At 37.0% G+C, this 22,839-nt stretch overlaps 1 protein-coding gene across 21 annotated transcripts in view; it reads right to left on the bottom strand.

The window, feature by feature from the left end:
* Positions 1–22,839, bottom strand: part of CHL1 (cell adhesion molecule L1 like) — a 221,934-nt gene that overhangs the window by 24,546 nt on the left and 174,549 nt on the right. For 19 of the 21 annotated variants that reach the window (XM_058288742.1, XM_071212165.1, XM_058288736.1 and 16 more), the window contains 12 exons: positions 21,263–21,403; positions 20,820–20,931; positions 19,288–19,454; positions 16,407–16,572; positions 11,903–12,027; positions 8,374–8,475; positions 8,002–8,199; positions 6,890–6,960; positions 2,426–2,648; positions 1,056–1,171; positions 724–928; positions 403–525 (listed from right to left, as the gene is read on the bottom strand). In XM_058288742.1, coding sequence (XP_058144725.1) covers positions 403–525; positions 724–928; positions 1,056–1,171; positions 2,426–2,648; positions 6,890–6,960; positions 8,002–8,199; positions 8,374–8,475; positions 11,903–12,027; positions 16,407–16,572; positions 19,288–19,454; positions 20,820–20,931; positions 21,263–21,403 — 1,749 coding nt within the window. The remainder of the gene's footprint in view (positions 1–402; positions 526–723; positions 929–1,055; positions 1,172–2,425; positions 2,649–6,889; positions 6,961–8,001; positions 8,200–8,373; positions 8,476–11,902; positions 12,028–16,406; positions 16,573–19,287; positions 19,455–20,819; positions 20,932–21,262; positions 21,404–22,839) is intronic. The other 2 variants (XM_071212167.1, XM_071212168.1) reach the window with 1 other exon arrangement.

The raw sequence follows: 22,839 nt of genomic DNA, 5'->3' as shown, positions 1-22,839 counted from the left end.
CATTGAGTAGCTGTGCTCTTCTGCATGTTTCTTAATTCAAGGTCTCTTGTCTATAAATATTAATCACATGCTTTCTGGCACCCACTGGCACACCATTGCTTTTCTCCTAGAAGAGGGGTCAGCAAACCTTTCTGTGAAGGGCCAGATAGCACATATTATAGCCTTTGTGGTTCATGTAGGCTCTGCTAACTCATCCTTGTCATTGTTATGAGAAAGCAGCTACAGATAATAAGAAAATGAGAGGACATGGCTGGATCCCAATAAAAGTTTTATTTATAAAAACAGAGAATGGGTTATTTTTGAACCACAAGCCAGACTACAAACCATGGCCTTCTATTCCCAAAAGAGCAAACCAAATATTCAAACAAAAACTTGAGATACTAATAAGTAACTCCAACTTACTTATCTGGTATTGTAATAGATAGCCAGTTAAATTTCCATTTAATTTCTTAGGTAGTCCCCAGGATAAAGTGGCAGTGTCTTTATCCACTTTGATGACTTTGAGAAAAGTTGGCTGTTCAGGTACTAGGAAACAAAGATCAAGTATAAATACCCATAAATCAGTGAATTTCTAAAAAAAAGTTCCCATTTGATTACAGATTTTTACAGAAATTGAGAAGTTAACTTACATGAAGTACACATTAACTACTAATAACAAAATATTTAACTTGGTCATTGTATCATTTCTAAGGTTGACCTTATTCTACATGGTTATTCTCTCACCTCCTTCTGGTGTTTGGAATACATAAGGCTCACTTTCTGGACCAGCTCCCTTGGAATTATAGGCTAAGACTGTTAAGTGAAATTCACTAAACGCATCTAGGGAAGGAACCATTCCATAGTTTCTTTGTCCTGAAAATCTTAGAATGTTTGCTTCTTTGGGATGTGTTCTTCCATCCAACAGACTTTTTGTTTTCCACCAAGTGACCTGTAATCAGAACAGTAAACATTTACATATCAACCATGGCGGCAGATTCTCTTTTGTCTTCTGAAATGAGCTATTACTTGCAGGACATATATTAATACAACAATAATAAGAAAAAAAATAAAACAACCTGATATCCTTTTAGACGTCCATGTACTCTGTCCTTTGGAATTGTTGACCAGGTAACTTTAACTAGCGTGCTGTTTATAATATCCACCCCGTGAATCACTGGAGCTGTATCGGGATCTGTTAAGCACAGAAAATTGATTAGCTTTCAATGACCTCCAAACGTGACTATTAGGATAGGGCTCAAAAAGTGATTTTATCATGTTTAATCTGGGAAAAGTACTTTCAAAAAAAAAATTCCAAATGGAACCAAGAGAATTTTTCATAACAAAATTGCTCCTCTGCCCATATAAGTTCCCAGGAGAAGAGCACATCCTGTCACCCCAAGAAATCCAGCTCTCCAGATGGATATAATGTGAGGAAATATAAATAGAAATTTGAAACATGGCCAGTAAAAACAGTCTGTGATCATCTTGCCTTTGGAAGCAAGTGAAATAGACTAGTAATATAATTGCTTGGGAATTCAGTTAATCAGATAGTAATAGCAAGAGCTAATGTTAATTGAGCATATGTTATGTGTCAGACCTACCTAAGGGCCCTAACTGTATTGGCTCATTTAATTCTTAGAAAATCTCTACAAGGTGGATATCATTATTATCCCCACTAACAGAGGAGTTTACTATGGAGTAGCAAACCTAACGTAAAGAAGTCAAGACTGATGTGCCTGATGACCTTCTATTTGAGTAGAAGAGTTGGAGCAGTAGGTGAATAGGGATTTAGTCATTTCTCATTCTTGACCTGACTCTTGAAACAAAACATTAGTTTGGATGCTAGAGGAACCAGTGAGAATAACTTCCAATGTGTAGTGATATAGATTGCAATGTCTTTCCTGTTTCTAAAAATACATTTGCATTCAGAGCAGTTATGATATCAATATTTAATAATATGATCTCACCTGTACCTATCTCAAGTCTGTGTGTATCTTTCTATATATGAATCTAGGTCTGTATCTCATCTGAGTTGGGAAGGCTCCAGACATGCACTTGTGGGCCAGAGCATGACAGCAGGTGGCTGGTAGGAGGTCCTTGACAATTAAAGGCAGATATAACTGAAAAATTTTTGATAGTTTTGCTGTTTTACTGATTGCAGTTACGATTCCAAGTCTTTGACTTTAATACAGAAATAGTTTTGTCTACTGGGAAATAGAAAATAAAAAGGAAACTTTCCAAGTACTTCCTTAGCACTCTACATTGAAGAGCAAGCCCGCCATCAACACCAAGGTAAGAATCATGTATTATGTTTCTTTTTATCTGCCATGGCTAGTACATCATCTTTAAACAAAGTAGGTGTTCATAATGTCTGTTGATACCAATATGATATCTTTGAGGCTAACTATGATCGAAGTGTTTAAGACTTTACAAGTGCATCACTTACAGTCTTCTCCAGAATACAGAGTCACTGACTGGGGCTCAGGCCCGGAGCCAAGTTGATTGATGGCTTGGACTTGGACATCATAAGGAGCATAGACAGTAGGTGTCATCACCCGCAAAGTATGATTTGTGACTGTTTCTTCTTCCCACTCCTTTGAGGCTCCCTGTGGCTTCCAGGTCACTCTATACTCCAGTCCTGGTCCATTCTGTTCCATGGATTTCAAAGGCTAAACCAGAGGGTAAGACATACCTGGTATGATCATGGTTATCAGCAGTCAGAGATTATGGCAACCATTGACCTGATGTTTCTTTACAGTCATAGAGCTGTGTCTTGCTGTGTGGTTGACTGTCTGTCTCAGATTCATATGGTGATCCCACAGAAACTCCCAGACCCTATCCCAAAGACTTAACCGGGATCACAGGGGTTGCTGTACATATTTCTGTATTTTCAATTAGCACCCTCTGTGGCATAAGAAACACTGCAATAAAGACGGCATTTAAAAAAAAAAAAACCCTCTTTGGTTTAGAAACAGTTGTGAGAATTTTTGTCACTCTGTAGGTTTAAGTTTGACTATTGAGAAGTCCACTATTTGGATGCCTGGATTGTTCCCAGAAGTTCAGTCTAATTTTTATACATGAAAGTCTACCAAAAAGTTCCACAAAGGGTTTTAGACTTTGTGCCTGATTTTCTCTGCATTTTACCTTTCATTCCCCAAAAATGGGCAAAAATTAACAATGTATGGCTATGAATTCTTTGGTTGTGAGATTTCCCCATGGCTTTTCAGGCAGAACTCTCCTCTATCTCCTTCCTTCCATTACAGCAGTGATTAAAGAAAACTTTATTTGAAGAGTCTGCAAGTTTATACATTAGCATTCAGAAGCACTAGTTCTTCTTTATAAGAACATAATTTTTTGGCTTCTTGACCATTCTCTTTCTACTTCTTAAAAAAATAAAAGAGCAGTGGCTTTTTATTTTTTATTTTTTGGCATCATAGGAATATTTAGAGAGAAATTTCCATACTAGGTTTTTAATTGAGCAATATTTTAATTAAAAATTTTAAAATGATTTAAACCCCTATTTAATTTCACAAAATGAGAATGTGTACTTCAATGAACAAGTTACATAAAATATAGTTTCAAAATGCAATTTTAGTCCTAGCTTATAAAATTCACTTATATGCACAGTAATTTTGTCTGTATTATGTGGGCAATTCAATAGTGTCATAAATACTGTTCTTACAGAATTTGTGATGCTACTTGACTCAGTCTAATTTACTAAAGTACTTAGAGGCGTTGGTTAGAATTTAGTTAAAAGCATAGTGCTCTATCAGCAAAATTATTTCAAGTCTATGCTTGTTCTAAGATGAATGCTTAAATTAGCTGGGAAAAACAAAAGTCAAAACAAAGCAAAACCCTTTTTGAGATTTTCTACTAGTATTGCTCCTTGCATCTATAAGAAAGTTTTGCCCTGAGATATTTTTAGGACTATATAGGTATAAATTCCCTAGGAGCCTTAGAATTGCCCAGATGAAGTGAGTCACCAGTTTTCAGTTCAACACTGCAATGTGCAATTATAATTTTCTTCAGCCCCTACTGATATTAAATAGGTACAACTAATATTCATTATTCCATATTTTCTCCAAGGGAAATACTTGCATTTGATAGAGTTTCTGACAAACTTTAAAATAAAGTGCACTACACAGGTAACACTTTTAAGAAAAACTCTTCTTTCTAAATGGTGAATCTCTTTGATGTCTGAACTCCTGAAGAAAGGGAGGAATGCTTTGTATGAGAATTTCAGACAGTGCCAAAGAGAACCCTCCACAGATTCTCAAATGAGCCCTCCAGCAAAGAACGGAAAGGAAGCTCTAGAAAAAGAGTCCCTAACTTGGGGTCTAGAGCTCCCCAGATGGAGTCTATGGATGGCATTCAAAGGACCTCAGAAGTTTGTTATAAAAACGTCCTGTGTATAATTTTTTAGAAAGATAGTCTATACGTCTATCAGATTTTCAAAGATTTGTGAAAAATGCAAGGTTATGCTACCAATGTAGACTCTGGACAGACTGCTGTACAGTCTTAATTCCATTTTAAAGCTGGAATTTTAAAATTTCGATTACTTTTGCAATAGAAATAACGAAACCAAGGACCTTTAGGAATTAAACAACTTGGCTTTGGTCATATAATCAGGTAATTGAAGAAGTTACTATTTCCCAACACTTCTGGTGTTTGGAGTCTTTGAACTTAGAAACTTGATATTTGTTGAAGGAAGTTCAAAATTAATATAATATATATGCTTAAGAACAATGGGAAATATCGAGCAAAGATCATCTTGATAGAATTATTTAATTGACCAGGTTTGCAATGTTTTGTTTGGAGGGGTAGGACATCATTAACTTTTTTTAAAAACATTAAACATATGAGTGAGACTATAATGTTAACTAAAGACATTGGTTGCACCATAATGTTAAAAGTTAACCTTATTGAATCAGAAAACAATTAAAACCAATTAGGGATGCTCAGTCTATTCATACTGCTCATCTCCTTTGTTAATCCTTTTGTGAAAGATTAAAATTTTTTTGAGAGTCGGTCTCTGAAGGGGATCAAGTAATTCATTCACAATAATCTGCTTGTCAACTCCTGTCTACAGGTTAATCCATGCAAAGCAATCATCACTGAAGGAATGCTCTTGAACCTTCCTGGGTGTGCCTGTAGTTATTAGATCTCTGGCATTTCAAAATAATATGAAACACAATGGAACATACTATAAATGTAACTCAATCTAGTTCCAAATCCCTCTGACTGCATCATTCCTTTGGTCAATAATTAATTGCTAAATTACATGTCATTTGCTCTTCAAAGACAAATTATAAATACTTTCTTGCTTTAGTCCCATTCTTTCTAGAAGACAATATCAGTATTTATTCTTGTGCATCTTTTAGGAAAAGAGAGTGATTTATGAGTAAGAGGAGCAATCTGCCTTCTTTCATGGTTGACTCAATGGATGGCATCTGGGTATGGTCATTAAACTCTGAGAGTTGCAGCTCTTGGGATGAAACCTAAGGCTGATACCATCAAACTACCATTGTTTTTCACCCTAGAAGAGCAGTGGTGATTAATGACCTAACGCTACTAGAACATAGTGTGCTTCTCCGAGGAATTGACCTGTTAATTAGATAGCTTTATTGACAGCTATATTAGCTATAGAAATTTATTTGGAGCCTAAAGAAGGAAAAGACAGAGATGCTAAAAGAATAGAAGCCTAACATAATTCAGACTATAAATTAAGTAATTATCAAGACAATGTAGTAGCAGCTGTCTATGGCCAGCAAGTTCAAGGAAATACAATATTCCTGAAAATATTTAGTTCCTGTGTCATCCATTTTTCAAATTCTCTACATTTTAAATCTGCAAATTCTGAATTGATCAAAATGGAAATAAAGTGTGAGTGTTTATAAAAATATTGGCTAAATATTTTGTGGGTGTTGGCCATGTGATTATGTAATGAGTACTAAGACCAATTTATAAGGAAAAAAGGCAAAACAAGCTTTGTGCTTTCTAAGATTTCACTGCTAAGCATACCTGGAATAAGGAGTGGAGATAAATTAGTATCTCTAGCATACATTCAAAAAAATTCTATATTTCATAAAAGCAGCATTGGATTCAATGTGGTGGCCTGTCATTAATCAGAATGGAGGAACAGTACTCTACTTTCAAGAAGATCAGTGTACTTGCTCATGAAATATATCCAAGAAGCAGTAGAGAAAAAGTGTTCCTCTGTTACAGAAGAAATTTGGAATGGCACTAAAAAAAAGTTACCTGAACAGATATAAATTGTTATGCCAATTCAAAGAGTAAAATCTAACAGAGATACATAAAGGGAAGAATAGAGTTTACAGTCCAGAAATATCCATGTTCAAAATCCTAGCTTTGTTCATTGCAGTTGTGTGGTGATGGGCAGGACATTCAATCACCTAGACCTCAGTTTCTACTAACATGGTGTTGATGACACTTACTTGCCAAGGCTGTTTTAAGAATTAGAAATGAGTATATATAAAATGCTTCATAGTGCTTCATAAACGATGACTAGTACTCAAGGGCATCCTTTTGATATGCATAATATTTAGTAAACCACTCCTAAAATGTAATGAAAGGTTTTCTGTATTTTCTTTTTAAATAACAGAGAAGCTAGATTATCAGAAGTAAAAATATTAGGGATCTGAAATTTTTGGTAATGGGTTCCAACTAATTCAACCTATATTATCTTCTTTAAACTATATAATAATGTTAAACTGTTTCACAACTTATCAAACCACAATAATCTTTAAAACAGTCAATGATGTTGATTTACAAGTAGAATTGATCCCCCAAATTATTCCATTGTTCTTAAAAAATATTCTCTTTTTATTCTTACTATGCAAATCTAAAAGGAAGAAAAAAAGAAATATGTAACACATTAAGGAATACTCACCTCCCATTTTATAATCATTTCCTTGGGTTGAGAGGCTTGTACCCTTATGTTTTGTGGATTCTTGTCTGGAGCTGAAAAATTACAAGCATTAAAATTATTTTTTCTCACTATATGATACCTTACAAGTAAATTTAACTACCCAACACTCCCTCCAAAAACCCATATTTTAAAAGCTTTGGTTGTATCTATTTCTATCTGGTCCATTTCCTAAAAAGATTTTAAGGCAACTTTTAAATGTGTTTTATTTAAAGGAGTATAGTAATAATTTTTGGAGTGATATAATAATGGGGAGCATATGGCTTACTGTATATGTCAATTTTAAAACTGCTTTTTAAACATTTTAAAGCTGCTTTAAATTTAAAACTTTTTAATTTTTTTCTGGTAGGGAGATTAAATAGAACATAGCATACAATGTGGCTACAAAGAATATTCAGATGGATCTTAGAAAGTGTTAAGTGTAGCGTTTAGTGCCAAATTTGGTTTATACCAAAATCATACAAATTAATATTCTACTTGCTCTTTCTTTGTCCAAAAAGGGAGTTATATCCTAGTATATTCATTGCCCAGAAAAGAAAAAAAAAAGATACCATGACCAATGCCAATTCAGGTAGCACAAATTTTAGCAATGTCATTCTTCAGATTTAAAAAAAGAAAGTGTCCAGGGAATTTAGATAGACACTGAGATAAAAAAGATATACTAAATGCATGAAAACTAATGTTAGATACATTGAAAATTCAATGGCATGCCCATAAGGAGTCAAAGAATTAATTCAGAAAATTACTTGATTTTTTCTGTTGAGCTTTAGTTAGAACTTACTTTATGACATCTGCTTTAAATAGGGTAGTTAGCTAACAGAAACTACTCGGAGTGATGTGTGTTTGTGTACCCCCCCCCCCTCCAAGAACCTGCTCACTATCAAACATTAATGTAATACTTACAAGACTGGTGGCCTCTGACTATTTTATGCCATTTATTTACAGAATTTTTCAAACTCTCTATTTGGAGAAATCTAAACTTCTATGTCACTCAATTTTTTTTCACACTGTCAAAGATGAAGCAAAACTAATATATTTTGCTATAAACCTGATATGAGGAGAGAACCTGCACCAACCTGCTGGTGGTGTTTCGTGGTGGTCAGAGGGCTGGCTGGGTTGACCTCTCCCTACTTCATTCACAGCTATGACCCTAAACTGGTATCTCACATATGGAGCCAAAGGTAACATGACTGTTGTTTCCTCTCCTTGGACTCTGGTCAATTCCTCCCACCTTCCAGGTTCCTCTCTGTTTCCTTCAAATTCTACAATATACTCTGGCAGGAAGAACAATGGAAAAAGAAAACCCATTAGGACATACTGAGTATGCTTAAATTATACTAAGATATTTTTAAAGGAGGCTTTAAAGATAACCCAGGCAGGATAGTAAGAAATGGCTTTAATTTTGATTCTGTAGTGTAAATAAAATTGCTATCCCAAGTCTTGCCTACCGCTAATGTTGCTATTGTGGTTATCACCAGCTTCCCAAGTCAGCCGAACACTCCTGTTCTGTCTTTCAGACAAGTGAAGGTTTTCTGGTGGATCCGGGACATCTGATCAATAATAAAAAATGAGGGTAAGAAAAATGCAGAGCATTGCCTTTGTTTATCTAATTCCCTTACCTAGGCAGGTTGCCAAACTTCTTCCTCTTTGAGCCCATGTCTCCATTCTCAGTTGTCCACATCTCATCAGTCCTTCAGGTTCTAGTTCAAATGCACCTTCCTTTACATAAGTTGGAAGTATTATCATCCTCTATTCAGATTATAGTTCTCAAAGGGCCATCCTTGACTATGTGCATCAGAATTCCTTCAGGTTTAGTTATAATTAACAGTGAAGATCCCTGGACCCTTGCTATGCCTTATGGAAGGAGCTAGGCCCAGAAATCTCCATTTCTAAACAAGTTCCCTAGTTGATAATCATGTACACTCGGGTTTGAGGACCATGATCTGTATCAAATGGAAATATTTCTTCCAACTGTTATACTTACTTATAAACCTAATTCATCTCCTGTATTTGACTAAACAGATTGTCAAGAATAGGGACCATATTTTATTAATATTTGCATTGCCCAAAGTGCCATGCACATAAGTGTTTTGGGACTAAATGAGTAAATCAGAAATATATTCTCACTTTAATTATGCATATCATTATCATATTAAAACAATAAAGATTAGCCCCCATTGTTTTAAAAAAAAATAAGACAGAGAACATGAGCTCAGTTTTTCTTATTTTTAATAACAAATTCTCACTACATTTTAGAGACTTTTTATACTTTTTGGCCTGAAGTTTTGAAAAAGAGTAGACACTTCATATTGGAAGAAGAAGATTTGGCTCTGATGAATGTGACAAACTGGAAAACTGAATTAGTGATGTCAAATTTTAAGAGTGTTAAAGTACACAGAAATTCATGATACTTTGGAAATGAAAGCAACTATATAAGGATATCTTATCCTGAATGACCCTTACTTCCAAAATTTGGCTTGAATTTTCTGAAGTATTCTAGGACATTTATCTTTTCCCAGAGATCACAATGAAGATATTATCTAATTGGTCTTTCAATGGGCTCTTTCTTTTATAAGGGGGGTGGAACATCTGTTGCTCCTGCAGAATATTTGCCAATTTCTGGAAATTTACGTTGACAGAAACACTGTTTTTAGTTTACAAAGGGACAATGCTTATTTTTAAAATAAGCTTGGTGACTGTGTCCAAACTTTTGGGGGCTTAAATAGGAAGTTATTCCATCAGTAGTTTTCAAAATTGCTGAGTTGAGAGAATTTATGTTTCTTCTCAGCCTTACTAAAAGCTGATTCATTTCCTGATGCAAACAATGCATCATGTTGCAGCTGAGATTAAAATCTGGTCCCTTCAACATGAAAAGGTATCAAATGGAGCTAGGGTTGATGGACTTGCAGCTGAGATTTAAAAGAATGACTCCCTCAAAGAAACTCTATGTTAAGGCTTTTGAAAGTAATTTCTGGTTGAAATGGGTCAAGCATATGCTTCTCAGAATTGTTTTTAGAAAATATACAAAGGGTTATAATTATTTGCTATTGTCAATTACTGAGATATAAACCCAAAATTGCACTAAAAATTTAGAAGGTAAACTCAAATAATCAGTTAAGAAAATGCAGCCTATTTCATGGAACATTAAAAGTATTTTATTCTTATTCTACAAAAATTGGTAAATTGATTTATATATATACACACACACAGTATATATGATAACAACTATTTATTTAAAATTACCAAAATTTATAGTTCTAGAAGAAGGAAACAAAACTAAAATTTTACAGTTTACAGGGAAATTTAGAAGGTGAACACCAAGTGGTAGGGAACCCAATCACACCCATTACTGCATGCCATTGCTCAAAATCCTGGCTGGCAAAACCCATAGATCCTGATACTTTAGCACCCATAGTGCCTGGAATAAAGTCCAGTTTACCTGAAGATCAACTATTTTATCAGGTGGAATTGAGAAAGAATTGAACTTTCTGCTTGTAGAGCCCATAAGCTGCAATTCCTTATGGTCAAATGCTAAAGATACTATCCTTCCCAGCCAAATCTGTATCTTCTGCACAAGTGGGAACTGCCCTTGCTCTTGATTTTTGGGTCAGCTCAGCCTGATGAGAAGGTATTTCACTTGGAAAACGATGGTCATTTGCTTCACTTGAAGAGGTCCGGCCTGTTAACCCATTTTTTCACTAGCCTATCTCAGAAAAGACCACAATCTTTTCCTCTCAGTCTGTACTCCCCATTACAGACCTACCTGAGGACCCCAGCAGCCAGAGTGCCAAGATATAAATGCCTGTTAATGATAATGATTGATCTCAACACATGGATTACTGATCAAGGAATTTAGGCAAAACCAAACACTTTCAAGATGTATCAGCAAACTAAAGGAAAGAGCAAATGACCCTCACTGAAATAGTTAATAGGAAATATAAAAGAAAACTGTAAAAAAACAAAGACAAAATCCCTTTTTCAATCAGGATTCCAAAAGAAACTAAATAGCTCCCTTAATTTAGGAAATTTAAAGGGTTTTAAGAAAGATTCTTTAGGAAAGTTAGGACAGGGTACCAGAAAAACAACGACAACAACAACAATACACCTTGAAATGCTGGGGGTGAGAGAAGCAGGTACTAGAATCCCATCCAAAGAATAGTGTGGTATGAGCTTCCTTGAGAGAAATTGTGCTCTTTGGCAATGGGCCATAGTCGGCAGGGAGGGAGAATAACCATTTCTCAAACCACCCCCCTCTACTGCCAGAGCTCCCCGGTAGCTGACCCAACTGAAAGGTAGGGAGCAAGAGGTTAGTGGCTGCTCTCCTTAGGTCCGCTTTTTTAGGTATGTAAGCTGAGTGGTAAGTGAATCTGGAAGGTCACCTGGAAGATAGTCTTCAGAGGGTTGACTCTAATAGCTTTAAACATTGGTGATTGGAGGGGTAACTGCATTGTTTAGGTTAGTGAAGTATGCACATGGTTTCCTAATTATCCTTACCATTTATCAAAAGGCTGCAAGGCAATCCTTCGTAGAATTCTTGAAGTCCCTCCCGGCTTTTCTGGAAGCTGGGGTGCTCAGTCTACACTTCTGGATTAACACAGGCCACTGTGCAACCCCACCTGACCCTGAATACTCCACCCCAGCCCACAGCCCTATTTCTTTGCACACTTGGAAAGGGAGGTTCAAGAGCTCTGGGAACTCAAGCATTCTACATTTTCCCTTCTGCTGGAAGCAACACTTACCCACATGGCTAGTGGCAATCTTACCCACACAGGAGAAATAAATTAAGCATTAGTTGATTTTATTAAAATGAGAAGAGGAAAAAGGATTTGAAAGTGAAGCTTCTTTTTAATTGAAAAACTTAAGCTAACATATGTGCAAGATTCAAATAACCATCATTTTGATGACCTAGGAACAACAGAATTTAATCAGTAATGGAGCAGAAATGAAGAAAGATTTCTCATTAGTTAGTACACTTACCAAGGACAGTTACTTGCGTTTGATCAGCCGTGCTATCGAGAGCAGTTTGAGCCAAACAGGAGTAAATGCCTTGGTCCTCTAAAGTGACATTAGCTATGGTCAGATTAGCTCCATCAATAATTACCCTACCGGAAAAAAGTGAATGTACAGTGAAGGGTAAAACAACATAAATACATAGAATACAATCCTTTACAAATGTCTTTCCCCATAGAAAGCAATTTGAAGAAGAGTGAAAAGAAAAACTTCACATAATGCAAATTTTATTAGAGAATGTCACAGTTGAAAAATAGAGCTAAAGCTTCACTCAGGCAAATAAACGTTTATAATGCCATGAAGGGGACTGTTGTTTTTTTTTTACCTGTCAAACCCACTATCTGTGATGCATGAGCCAGTAATGAAACTATGTTGCTCGGTATGTCCAAAGATAGTACTGTACCTTACAACAGCTAAGATATATTTGAATAATTCTTAGACTGTGTTTAGGAGGCCACTGAAAAAGCATCAAATGGGGTGCTTGCTACAAAGGCAGATTTTGTACCCCACCCCAGATCTACGGAATTAGAATATCCGAGATAGAGTCTGGTAATCTCCATTTTTAACAAGTACTTCCATCACCTATGTAGAATGTACGTTGAACTTTAAGAGCAATTACACTATGTAATTTAACTGAACAGCAGATGGCAGTCTAGTACTTCTTTTTGCAAATCATTTACAGTTAACATTTTATAATTTCTATTTTTTTGCCAATTTGTAATGGGTTTTACCACATGAAAATTGCTTTTTAAAATCAAATATACCTTTTGCCCTATACCTATGTATTGTTAACATAGCTATTCACTTATTTTTTTTTTAATAAAACTATGTTAAATTGAAAACCTTCACAGCAGCTTGCTATCAAAATAATTTGAATAGTGTCATGCTTGTGGGAAGAGAACTCTTGTATAATTGAGCTCTTTAACATAAAGCTCAAACTACAGAGAGGCTGGAATTATAGGAAACCACTTCAAAGTGTAGTGAGAACAAATACCTTTTCATATGGACAGTTAACCTCTTACTCCTATACCAATAACTGAACAATTTTCTAATTGTTTACTACCTGGCATTGCTAATCAAAGATCTCACTATAATTCTAGACAAGGTTAAGCTTTGATACAGTATCAGAAAATTGCATACATTGGCAATTTTTTAAAAGCTTACCTTTTAGATGGAGTAATACAATTTAAAAACCCTTTGAACAGGGCTGTTTATACTTTGCACAAAGCCACTCAGCCACGAAGATCCATGTGAACTGAAATCTAGCCCACAAGGAACATCATCATTCCAGAAGAGTAACCTTTTTCTCAATCTCAAAATGTACCTTACGTGGCTTCAAATTACTCAAGCTAAAATAACCCTGTGCTCCATGAATTGTGGAAGTGATGATATACCTGGGAGCTGAATAAAGATTCATGCCCTGGCCTCAGCCCAGGTTCTGAATCAGAACTTCTGGAGGTAGAGCCAGGGCCATTGCATTTGGAACTCGATGCCCAGGTAATTAAATCAATTTTAGGAAATTCTGGCTTGGCACCATTCTCAAGTGGAGACGCTTTACTTTGGCCACCTTACAAAGTCTGTATCTTCCCCTCCCAAACCCCCAGTTCATTTGCTACAGTGTCTGAAGGAAATAAATCAACTCCTGCTTGATGCCCAGATGAGAGCTCTCCCACATCTTCCTAGTCACTGAGACATTGCAAATCTGTCCATCATGGCCACTGCAGTCTCTCTAGCAAGATGGGGTCCTTTGCACCATGCACAGTCATGAACAGTCCCCATCACATTTGCTAAGCACAGAGTCCATTTTAAAAAATGCTTTCATATCCATACTCCATTTCATTTTCTATAACACTGGCATGTGGTCTACAGCCACTTGTAGGTTAGAAATCACAGAAAATATTTGCAGTCATTTCATCCTACCTAACATTTTCTGTGAGAGTTAATAGAGGAATTTAATGGGAAGCACTAGCATGACATGAGGCACCCAGTGGGCATAACTTCCAACACTCACCACCCTGCTATACCTGAAAGAGGACAGAAGGGAAGAGAAGCAGGATTTTTCCTTTCCCTGTGTTCTCTAGAGTTTGACCCTTTGATTAGGAATTTAATTTCCTTCTAGTAAAAGCTTCTGGTCTCCAGCCCAGTGTTAAGAAAAGAATGTCCTAGCAGATAAGAACCAGCTTACTGATGATACCTAGAAATTTAGCAGATACCTGTCATCTCAACCTCCTGCTGGATTTCCATGTCAGCTCTTGGCACAAATCAAGGCCAACGAGCAGCAGTCATTCCCAGGCTTGCACGATCCTGAGGTCTCCTCCGAGCTAAGGTGATTGTCCCATCCCTAGTTTACAGTAGAATGGAAGAACATCTGCCACACTTTCTCAGTGCACACAGATGGTCAGAGGTGCACCGGAGTGTCAGCGTTAGCCCTGGCATCCTGCTGAAAGTGGGCTGTGCCAAGGGGCTGGCTAGAGCTTCTTGGTTCAGGGCCTAAAGACATAGCACATTGGTGTCATGGCATGGGTCTCTTGTCTACAACCAAAGGTTACCCGGACGGTCATAGAAAACCATGCAGTGGTGATGATTTGCAGAGGCCTGAGTAGCTGACACATCAACTCAGCTCCAACTTAAGGTCCTTCAGAGATATGGAAGGTAACTTTGTTGCAATATGTAACTACTTGGCATGTATAATCAATCTCCTCTTGTTTCAGTGACAATATGGGCTGCTTTTCACAAACCTTCACACATACAGAAGGGAGGGGGGATAAATTAAATATCAAGACTAAGACGAGTGCCTTCAAACAGAGGTGGTGCACACAAACATGTGCGCACGCGCACACACACACACAACCCAATAAAGGCCAAGCTGGTCACGTAAATAAAACAAGCAGACTGGAGAAGGAGCAGTGGGAATCATAATAGCTAAATTTTACTGACTACTTAGGATTTTCTAAGTGCTTGGTATGCTAATTCACAACCCTTTCATGAAAGAATCTTTTTAAAAAATGTTATAGAAGATAAAATTAAGGCACATGAAAGTAAAGTAACTCGTCTAAAGTTACAGACCCTATAAGTGATCCTGGATTTAAAGCCATGTTCCCCAGCTCCGAAGTCCATGCTCTTAACCATGACACCCTGATTGCATTTCAGCAGAGGATATTTGTCCTAGCTAACGACCTTCAAATTTATTTTTGCCATGGTGATGAATAACAACATTATGGCATGAGATTTGCCTCAAGTGTGGTCAGTTTTCAGTCCCTACTTAGAAAAAAACAAAAGCAAGGAGCATTAACATCTGCAAGCTTTCCAAATATGTGGAAGGCATTCAGTCTTTTCTCTTTCTCTGATGTGCTAAATATTATCTAGTGCTAATCAGCATCTATTCACACTTTCTTCTATATTATCTCTATAGTGGATGGTAGTTTCAAAAGTACACTTTCTTGAAAAGAGTCCAGATAAGACTTAGATTTGAGATGGACTCATGAGAAATTGGAAAGGTCAAAGGGAGAAGGCCCCCACCTTCTCTGGGATGATGTGAGTCTGGCAGACATGAGATTGAGCAGCTGCTGAACTTACCCTCAGCACCCAAAGGGTGGGGTGGCTTTGGTGGAAGCTGCAAAGGCTGCAGCAATTTCCAGACTTGAGATCACAGCTGGAGTGTTGGGTGATCAGTAAGCAGGGCTGTAATATAGTGTTCTTTGAAAGGCTGTCTTTTCACAGTTTTGACATTTGGCTAGAGGTCCCTCAGTTCCCCTGCTTGAGCAGCTGATGAAGTCCACACCCCAACAATTTCCCTTAACCAGTTCTCATACTCTGGGCTCAGGTACTAAACAATTAGGGGCAACTCTTATGCCCTGGAATTTATGAAATCATTAAAATTAGCCAGGGCATAGGGACCCATGAAATCTTACTAATCCCACCTCCTTTTACCATACTATAGCTGCCAACTGGGGCTCCAGCTTATCATCACCCTCTCCTTGAGTGTAACTCTCTGGTAGTAGCATTCTTTTCTTTGCAGCTGCAAGTAATCAAGACTTCTGCCTTTCATGTGCGTGTCTTTGTCTTTCATTTCACCATCCAAAGTACTTATAAGCTTACCTAATGTCTTAAAAAAACAGCCCCCCTAGGCCTGGCGCTTCTAGTCCTTCCAAGGTTCTGTGGTACCCAAGCCCATGCAAAATACCCTTCTGCCTCACATCTCTTTCACATATTCTTCTGTTTCATGCAGACGCCACTATTAAAAGTCAGTAGCAAAAACAAGAAGACAAAACATTGTCGAAAAACGTTATCCCAGAAGATAAACCTTTGGTAGAAAAGTGAGACAAGTAAATTGTGTGACTTTTAAAATATTGATTTAAAGATGAAATATATTAGTCAACTCTGATATTGTAATTTTTAAAACTATTATTTTTTCAAATGTGGGCTGTTAATCCCAGGCAAATATTATGATAAATCATGATAGTTTGTCTACCTGCCATCTTCCGTGCCATTCATTTCAAAGGCTTCTCCATCTTTACTCCAGGACAATTTCAAACTGTGCTTCAAATGTGAATCACATTGGCTATCACAGTGAAATTCAAGTGTATATGCTTTGGGGATGCGAGGATTCTTAGGAGATACTCTAAGTCTTGTAGCATCTGTTTTACCAAACAAAGCACTAGTTAGAACTATGGGGAACACCTTACTTCATTATCAAGTGTCTGGAATTTTAATCACCAAGATTGTCAGCATAATAGTCAAATCCTCATGCAGGGTTGCCCCACTGTAATTTCCCATCATATATCATCACTATCTTCTTTTCTCATTCAGGGAGATTGGCAATTTGGGTGGAAATATTACATTAACAGTTTAACAACTTCCCTTATTCTTCCTGGGATAAAGGAGTAAGAGAAGTGTAAGTGAACAAGTAGCTCTAGCAATTGAAAACTAATAGAATTTCTTCTTCTAGTGCTTCTGGATGTGTGATCAAGCCACCATAAAGTTTTCTATTCAGTGTTAATTAATTCAGAAACCTGAGGTTAAACGGTGAAGCCCCATATACAGATGAACTATCAATAAGATTTGGGGGAATTAGAACACAAGCTCAGGCAGGCAGGGCCTGTACCTGGTTTGTTATGTAGCAGTATCCCCAGAGCCTAGATGGGAGCAGTAAGCACGTGATACATATTTGTCGAATTTATTAATCAGTGAGATACAGCAAGTGGTAGTTTAAAATAAATGATTAGTAGCAACAATATGAAACTTAAAGTTTGGTACTCTGACTGTCTTGAAAACATTTCTTTCATTATGATTGTTTCAAAGCATACAATCTTACTTTTTAAGGCCATATTAAGGATAGATATACTTTGCACCAGCATGGTACTTGGCAGCCAAATTACACGACCTGACCTCCAGTTCCATAATTATGTTTTAATATTCACTATCTACATATTACTCAAGTAACTGATTACAAGTAAAAGTGTTAGTAAAATATAATATTTGGTATCCCAGACACAAAATTGAGAATAAAAAAAAAACTTAAGAGATTATTAAATTGAATTAATTTTAAGTACATTAGTAGATATCCTATTCCTAATCCTAACTTTCAAGTCAGAAATCCATTCAATATCATAGATACCATTATATAAGCAATTATACTACTTATCAGGACTCTGTTAAGCCATACACATTCATTGTGGCATTTTATAATTAAAACAACCTTATGACTATTAATATTCCTACCTTATAGAAAAGGTAACTTAAGCCTAAAATAAAATAAAGTGATGAGGGAAGCGGCTGTGGTTCAACCAGTTGGCCCCACATCTACCATATGGGAGGCCCTGGGTTCACATCCCAGGGCCTCCTCATGAAGGCAGATTCACCTGCACACCATGGAGAGCTGACAGCCTGTGCCCGGGGAGTGCAGAGAGCTGGCGCAGCAAGATGACGTAACAAAAGGAGACAAGCAGACACAGAAGAATGCACAGCAAATGGACACAGAGAGCAGACAGTAAGCAGCGGGGTGGGGTGGGGAAGGGATAATAAAAAAATAAATCTTAAAAAAAATTAAATGATGCACCCAGGGTTACATAACCGGTAAGTGGCTGAGGCAGGATTTGAATCCATCTCTGGCAGAGACCAAAGTGCTCAATCAGTAAACCATATGGTCTCTTATTCTACTCCATTGTTGACATTCCTTTTTATATCCAAAAATTTTGTCCTTCATTGATATAATCCACATATATTCCTGACATATACAATAGACATAAAAACAGACTGGACGTCTGTAGACTTGTCCATCTGTCTGGCCACACCTTCGGCAGTGTCGAGGCCCCCTTTAGTTTTGACAGTAGGGATGGGAGGTTCATTTAGATTCCAGGCTTCACTCTGACTTGGCCTCTGGCTGAGTTGTTTAACCTCAATATGTGTTATCTTCTTGTAATATAAAAGGAATCATCTTCATTGACTTTATAAGGGCATTTTTAAAATTGTACATGACACTTGAGAATAAAGGGCAATATCAGAGATGAGCAGGCATCCTGGAAGACTGTTTACCTGCTTTAAAAATATAGTCCATGGGGTTGGCATAGAGGATTACTTAGGGGAGAGAAAAAGTCACATACCATGGAATAACACGAAATAAAAGACAAGGAGGAGGGAGGAAGGGAGGGGGAAGAAAGAAGGAAATGCCAACATGTCAGCGAGAACAGATGATCAAACATATATGTGCCCCTCATCCACCTAGAACTAGGTACCAGTTAATACCCTTGACGTGCTGCAAGAAACACAAATCCTCAATACCATTAATGTAGGACCTTTTTGTTCTTTTCCTGAAAAGGATTCTCTGAACACTTTTAAAATCAAAATATCACTGAAGCCCAAGAGACTCTTAAGGGCTTTCCAGGATTTTTTTCTGAGGACAGAAAAAATCAAAGTCATTTATGATTCAAAAAGAAGACCAAATCCTCATTCTGTATTGCCCCAGTCTTTATGAAGCTTAATTTTTATGAGTGTATTTGTGAAGTTTTTCCCCAAAGATTTGATTCCTGGTAATTGGTAAACTGGTAAATTGGCTATTGAAAGAAAATAGTTACAGAACTACACTAAAATAGGGAATTTTAAAATATTGCTTATCATCCATTATCAAGGACATCTAGGCTCTCTCTCTCAAAAATGTGTAAAGGCCTTAATTGCCACAACTTATAATAATAGTGATCATCTTTTAGATGAAAAACAACCCAGGAGTTCTGAAAAATAGTCTAATGAATTTGAACAGGGTGTCAAACTTAAATCTTACTGTTCCGTTTGGGAAAATGAGGATAAACTAAATCTACGTGAGATTTTACATGCAAAGTAAAAATAAAATTAAATACTTCTTATATCCAAACTGGCAGTGACTGCAGTTTTTCCTTTAGCATTTTCCACCCAACAAGAGTATGACCCAGCATCCTCTTCGGTGGTTTTGTTGATCTGTAATGTGCCATTTTCATGGATGTAATACCGACTGCCTTCAAGGGGTTTTGCTTCTTCCACCTTCTGCCTATGGACATAAAAATCATTAATCAATTTCGGGAGTGAAAGAATCGTATACCCTTTTTGAAAATGGTCACTGACATCATCCAGGCAAATCCCTTCTTTGGTTGCTTCCTAGACCTTGTCAAAGGTTCGCTGAGGCTTACGTTTTTCTCAGAATGCGTAATGGATATGTGAATCTCTTAGCTAGCCACCTAGACTGGGGTCCGTGCTCTATGCTTCTGCTACATTTCTCGCAGCAATCAGCACCGTTTTGCATCTGTCCTCGGCGCTTAGTAAATATTTGCTGGCTAACTGATGGTGAAGTCTTTAGTTAATGATTGCTTCAGGGTTCCAAATAGAAAGTCTCATAATTGATAGAGATAATGAACCTTCCCAACCTCCTGCTGTCCTGGGAGAACATTGGTCATTCAGAAATACTACAGGCTGGAAAGTGTTGCATGTCCTGTGGACACGGATTACATTTACCCTTATCTACTCCAGACTCATTATCTCTTGTATTCATCTATTTTCTAGGCACTTGCTCCCACCGTTTGATTTACACTGTAAATTTTACTAGAGACTTGTCCAGTTAAAAAAAATTCAAAGGGGAAGCTGGTGGCTCCTGTTCACATGTGTTTTTCTGGATTGAGACTTGGGTAGCAGAGTGAGGTACCTGCCGCAGATGTACAATTTAAGTGGATGGGGGGGGGGGTATCACAGTAATCAAGCTAAATTATATTTTAGTGCAATTTAAAAAAAAAATAAAAATTGATGCAAAAATCCATAATGAACAGAATATCAAAAAGTTAAATAAAGGCTCTGACCTTGCACTTGTATGACCTGACTTCACTTGCCTCACCCTAACTAGGTAAACAGTTTACTAGTTTAACCAAGTTTAAACCTTTCTGGTAAAGTAAACAGTAACATTTGATTCATATGACAATAGGTTTGGACTTATTACACTAATAAATATATTGAAAATTAAAATAAAAAATGAATATTGCAAATATTTTAAGCATATGTGTTTGGATATAAACATAGGATTAGAGAATTATGTAGATACGCCCCAAACAATACAGACGGACATGACTTGAAATATTCCCACAACACAAAAACAAACTCACCTTTAAAATCTTCTTCATAATCACTTCAATTCATTGCTTCCCTATGTGGGTGCAAATGACTTTCTATATTTCCCCACATGATAAAATCCTAGAAACCTAGCCAATGCTTCTGGGACATGTAGGTAATTAAGTTTGCTACCTTATTTTTCAGAGGCACTAGGTACATGTAACAACAGGGACACAATACAGTCTGTCAAATGATGGATAAAGAAACAAGGTGGAACCTACATCTAACATTCTTTTAAGAAAACCATATGCCAGCTTACCAGGACACTATTGCTTCCGGTGAAGCAAAGAACTCACAGTGTAGGAAAGCACTGTACCCAACCACTGCAGCATAGTTTTCTTCATCTTCAGTTAATATTAATGGATGGACATCTATTTGAAAAGTACACAAATACAGTTTTAAACTTTTCTGTAAAAACTAACATATGAAAATTCAAATTTTCTATTAGCTATATAAATGTTACAAGATGGAAAAAGGCTGAATATTACAGTACATATTCTTATACTAGAAAAGCATCTAATTCCATATATTTTTGAAAGTACAGTTTCAGTGCGAAGTCTAATTCCCAAATGCAAGGCGAAACGTACTTTCATATTTCTCACAGTATGTGTGTCAATAACTGAACCTGTATGTGTGAATATGACCTGGATCATTTTCCTTTAGAAAAGAACAGATTAACCATCTGATTTCAGGTATGCTTACCTACAACATCAATATTGGCATTGGCAAGGATAGTTCCATGGACATTTGAGGCTTCACACTGATACACAGCAGTTTGATTTGGTTGTAGATTGGGAAAACTAATTTCCCCTGGGAAGATGATATCGCCAGCAAAAGGATGATCTGAACGAGATTAAAGAATGTCAGTTTGATAAAGAACAGGGCATAAAATATTTATACACCATTTGTTAAACCTGTCACACAGAATTTATATTTTAAGAACAGTTTAGAATGAATAATAGTTCACTGAAGCCAATTCTTCAGAATTTCTTAACATCAACCATGGATATTTTTTCCAAGACCTTTTTGGTTTGCTTCTATCTCTTTTCTCAAATGATTATGTATTACCAACATAGCTGTTGATCTGGAGCTCATTATCTCTCCACACCATACCCCTAAATAGGATCCCAGATTATCTGTTTAGCATTCAAGTCCCACTAAAAACTGAACCTCACTTATTCTTCTGAAATTAGTTCCTGATAATGCCCAGCACAAATCACATGATCGACACAGCAGGTTCCCTCCAGTCAGCTGATGCTGTTTACCGTTTCCCACCCTGACACTTTTGATCCTGTGTGTTTCACCTCTCTGACCTTCTGTAATTTTCTGCCCTACACCATTCATTGCAATTGTTTTGCTTTGCTATTTAACCACTTCAATACATAGCTCATATACTTCATTTTCCCAGTAGACCAAATCCTTCTTGACTGCAGGGGCCAGGTTTTCTAGTTTTGTGTTGTTTTGTTTTTAAAACCAACCCATCTTTTGGAAACATTTCCAGCGCAAGTTTTCCTACAGGCCAAAGAACTCTGCTGGACGTGGCCTGTGTGTTATCTTCTTGACAACACACTCTGCTCAGAACCTGCTGGAGCAGCATGGAGATGCCTATTTTAGATGGGAGAGAACGGATTTGAGAGAAGGTGAATGCCATTTCCCCCAGCTTTTGGCCACATTGCTGGTACCAAGCCCCAGGCCTTTTCTATAACATTAAAAACTTGCAGTAGAAAGGCAAAAGTATTATATTGGACTCTCAAGTAAGTGGCAAAGATATTAGCATTTTTACTTTAAATGACATTACAAGATTATCAATAAATCTATGTTTTTGTACTTATTCTATCTCCATTACACTAAAAAGTGACCATGCTGGGTTGTAGGTTTTAGAAAATATTTAACATTACATATTAAAAGAGAAGACTTTTCTTATATATCATTTTTTCCCTCCTAGGAGTCCAAATAAATGTATTTTTGCACTTAGCCATGAGCTTCACAGGAGCAGGACCCCATCAGTGGTTACACACTGTGTTCCCAGGACCTAAAGAGTAGCTATCACAGGTGATAAATATTTATTGGAATGGCTGAGAAACAGAAATGTTAGGGGGCATTTTATTCTTGGAATGTCCCCATGGGAGCAGGATGTCCATGTCCTAATTCCCAGAATCTGGGGATATGTTACATGACATGGCTACAGGGATTTTGCAGATGTGATTAAGGTTAAAGACCTTATAATGGGGAGATTATCCTGGATTACCCCAGAGGGCCCAATCTAATCATGAATCTTT

The sequence above is a fragment of the Dasypus novemcinctus genome, chromosome 26, assembly GCF_030445035.2.
Source record: "Dasypus novemcinctus isolate mDasNov1 chromosome 26, mDasNov1.1.hap2, whole genome shotgun sequence".
NCBI lineage: Eukaryota > Metazoa > Chordata > Mammalia > Cingulata > Dasypodidae > Dasypus > Dasypus novemcinctus.
Note: the sequence above shows the minus strand (reverse complement) of the source record. Positions and strands in the feature narration are given on the sequence as shown.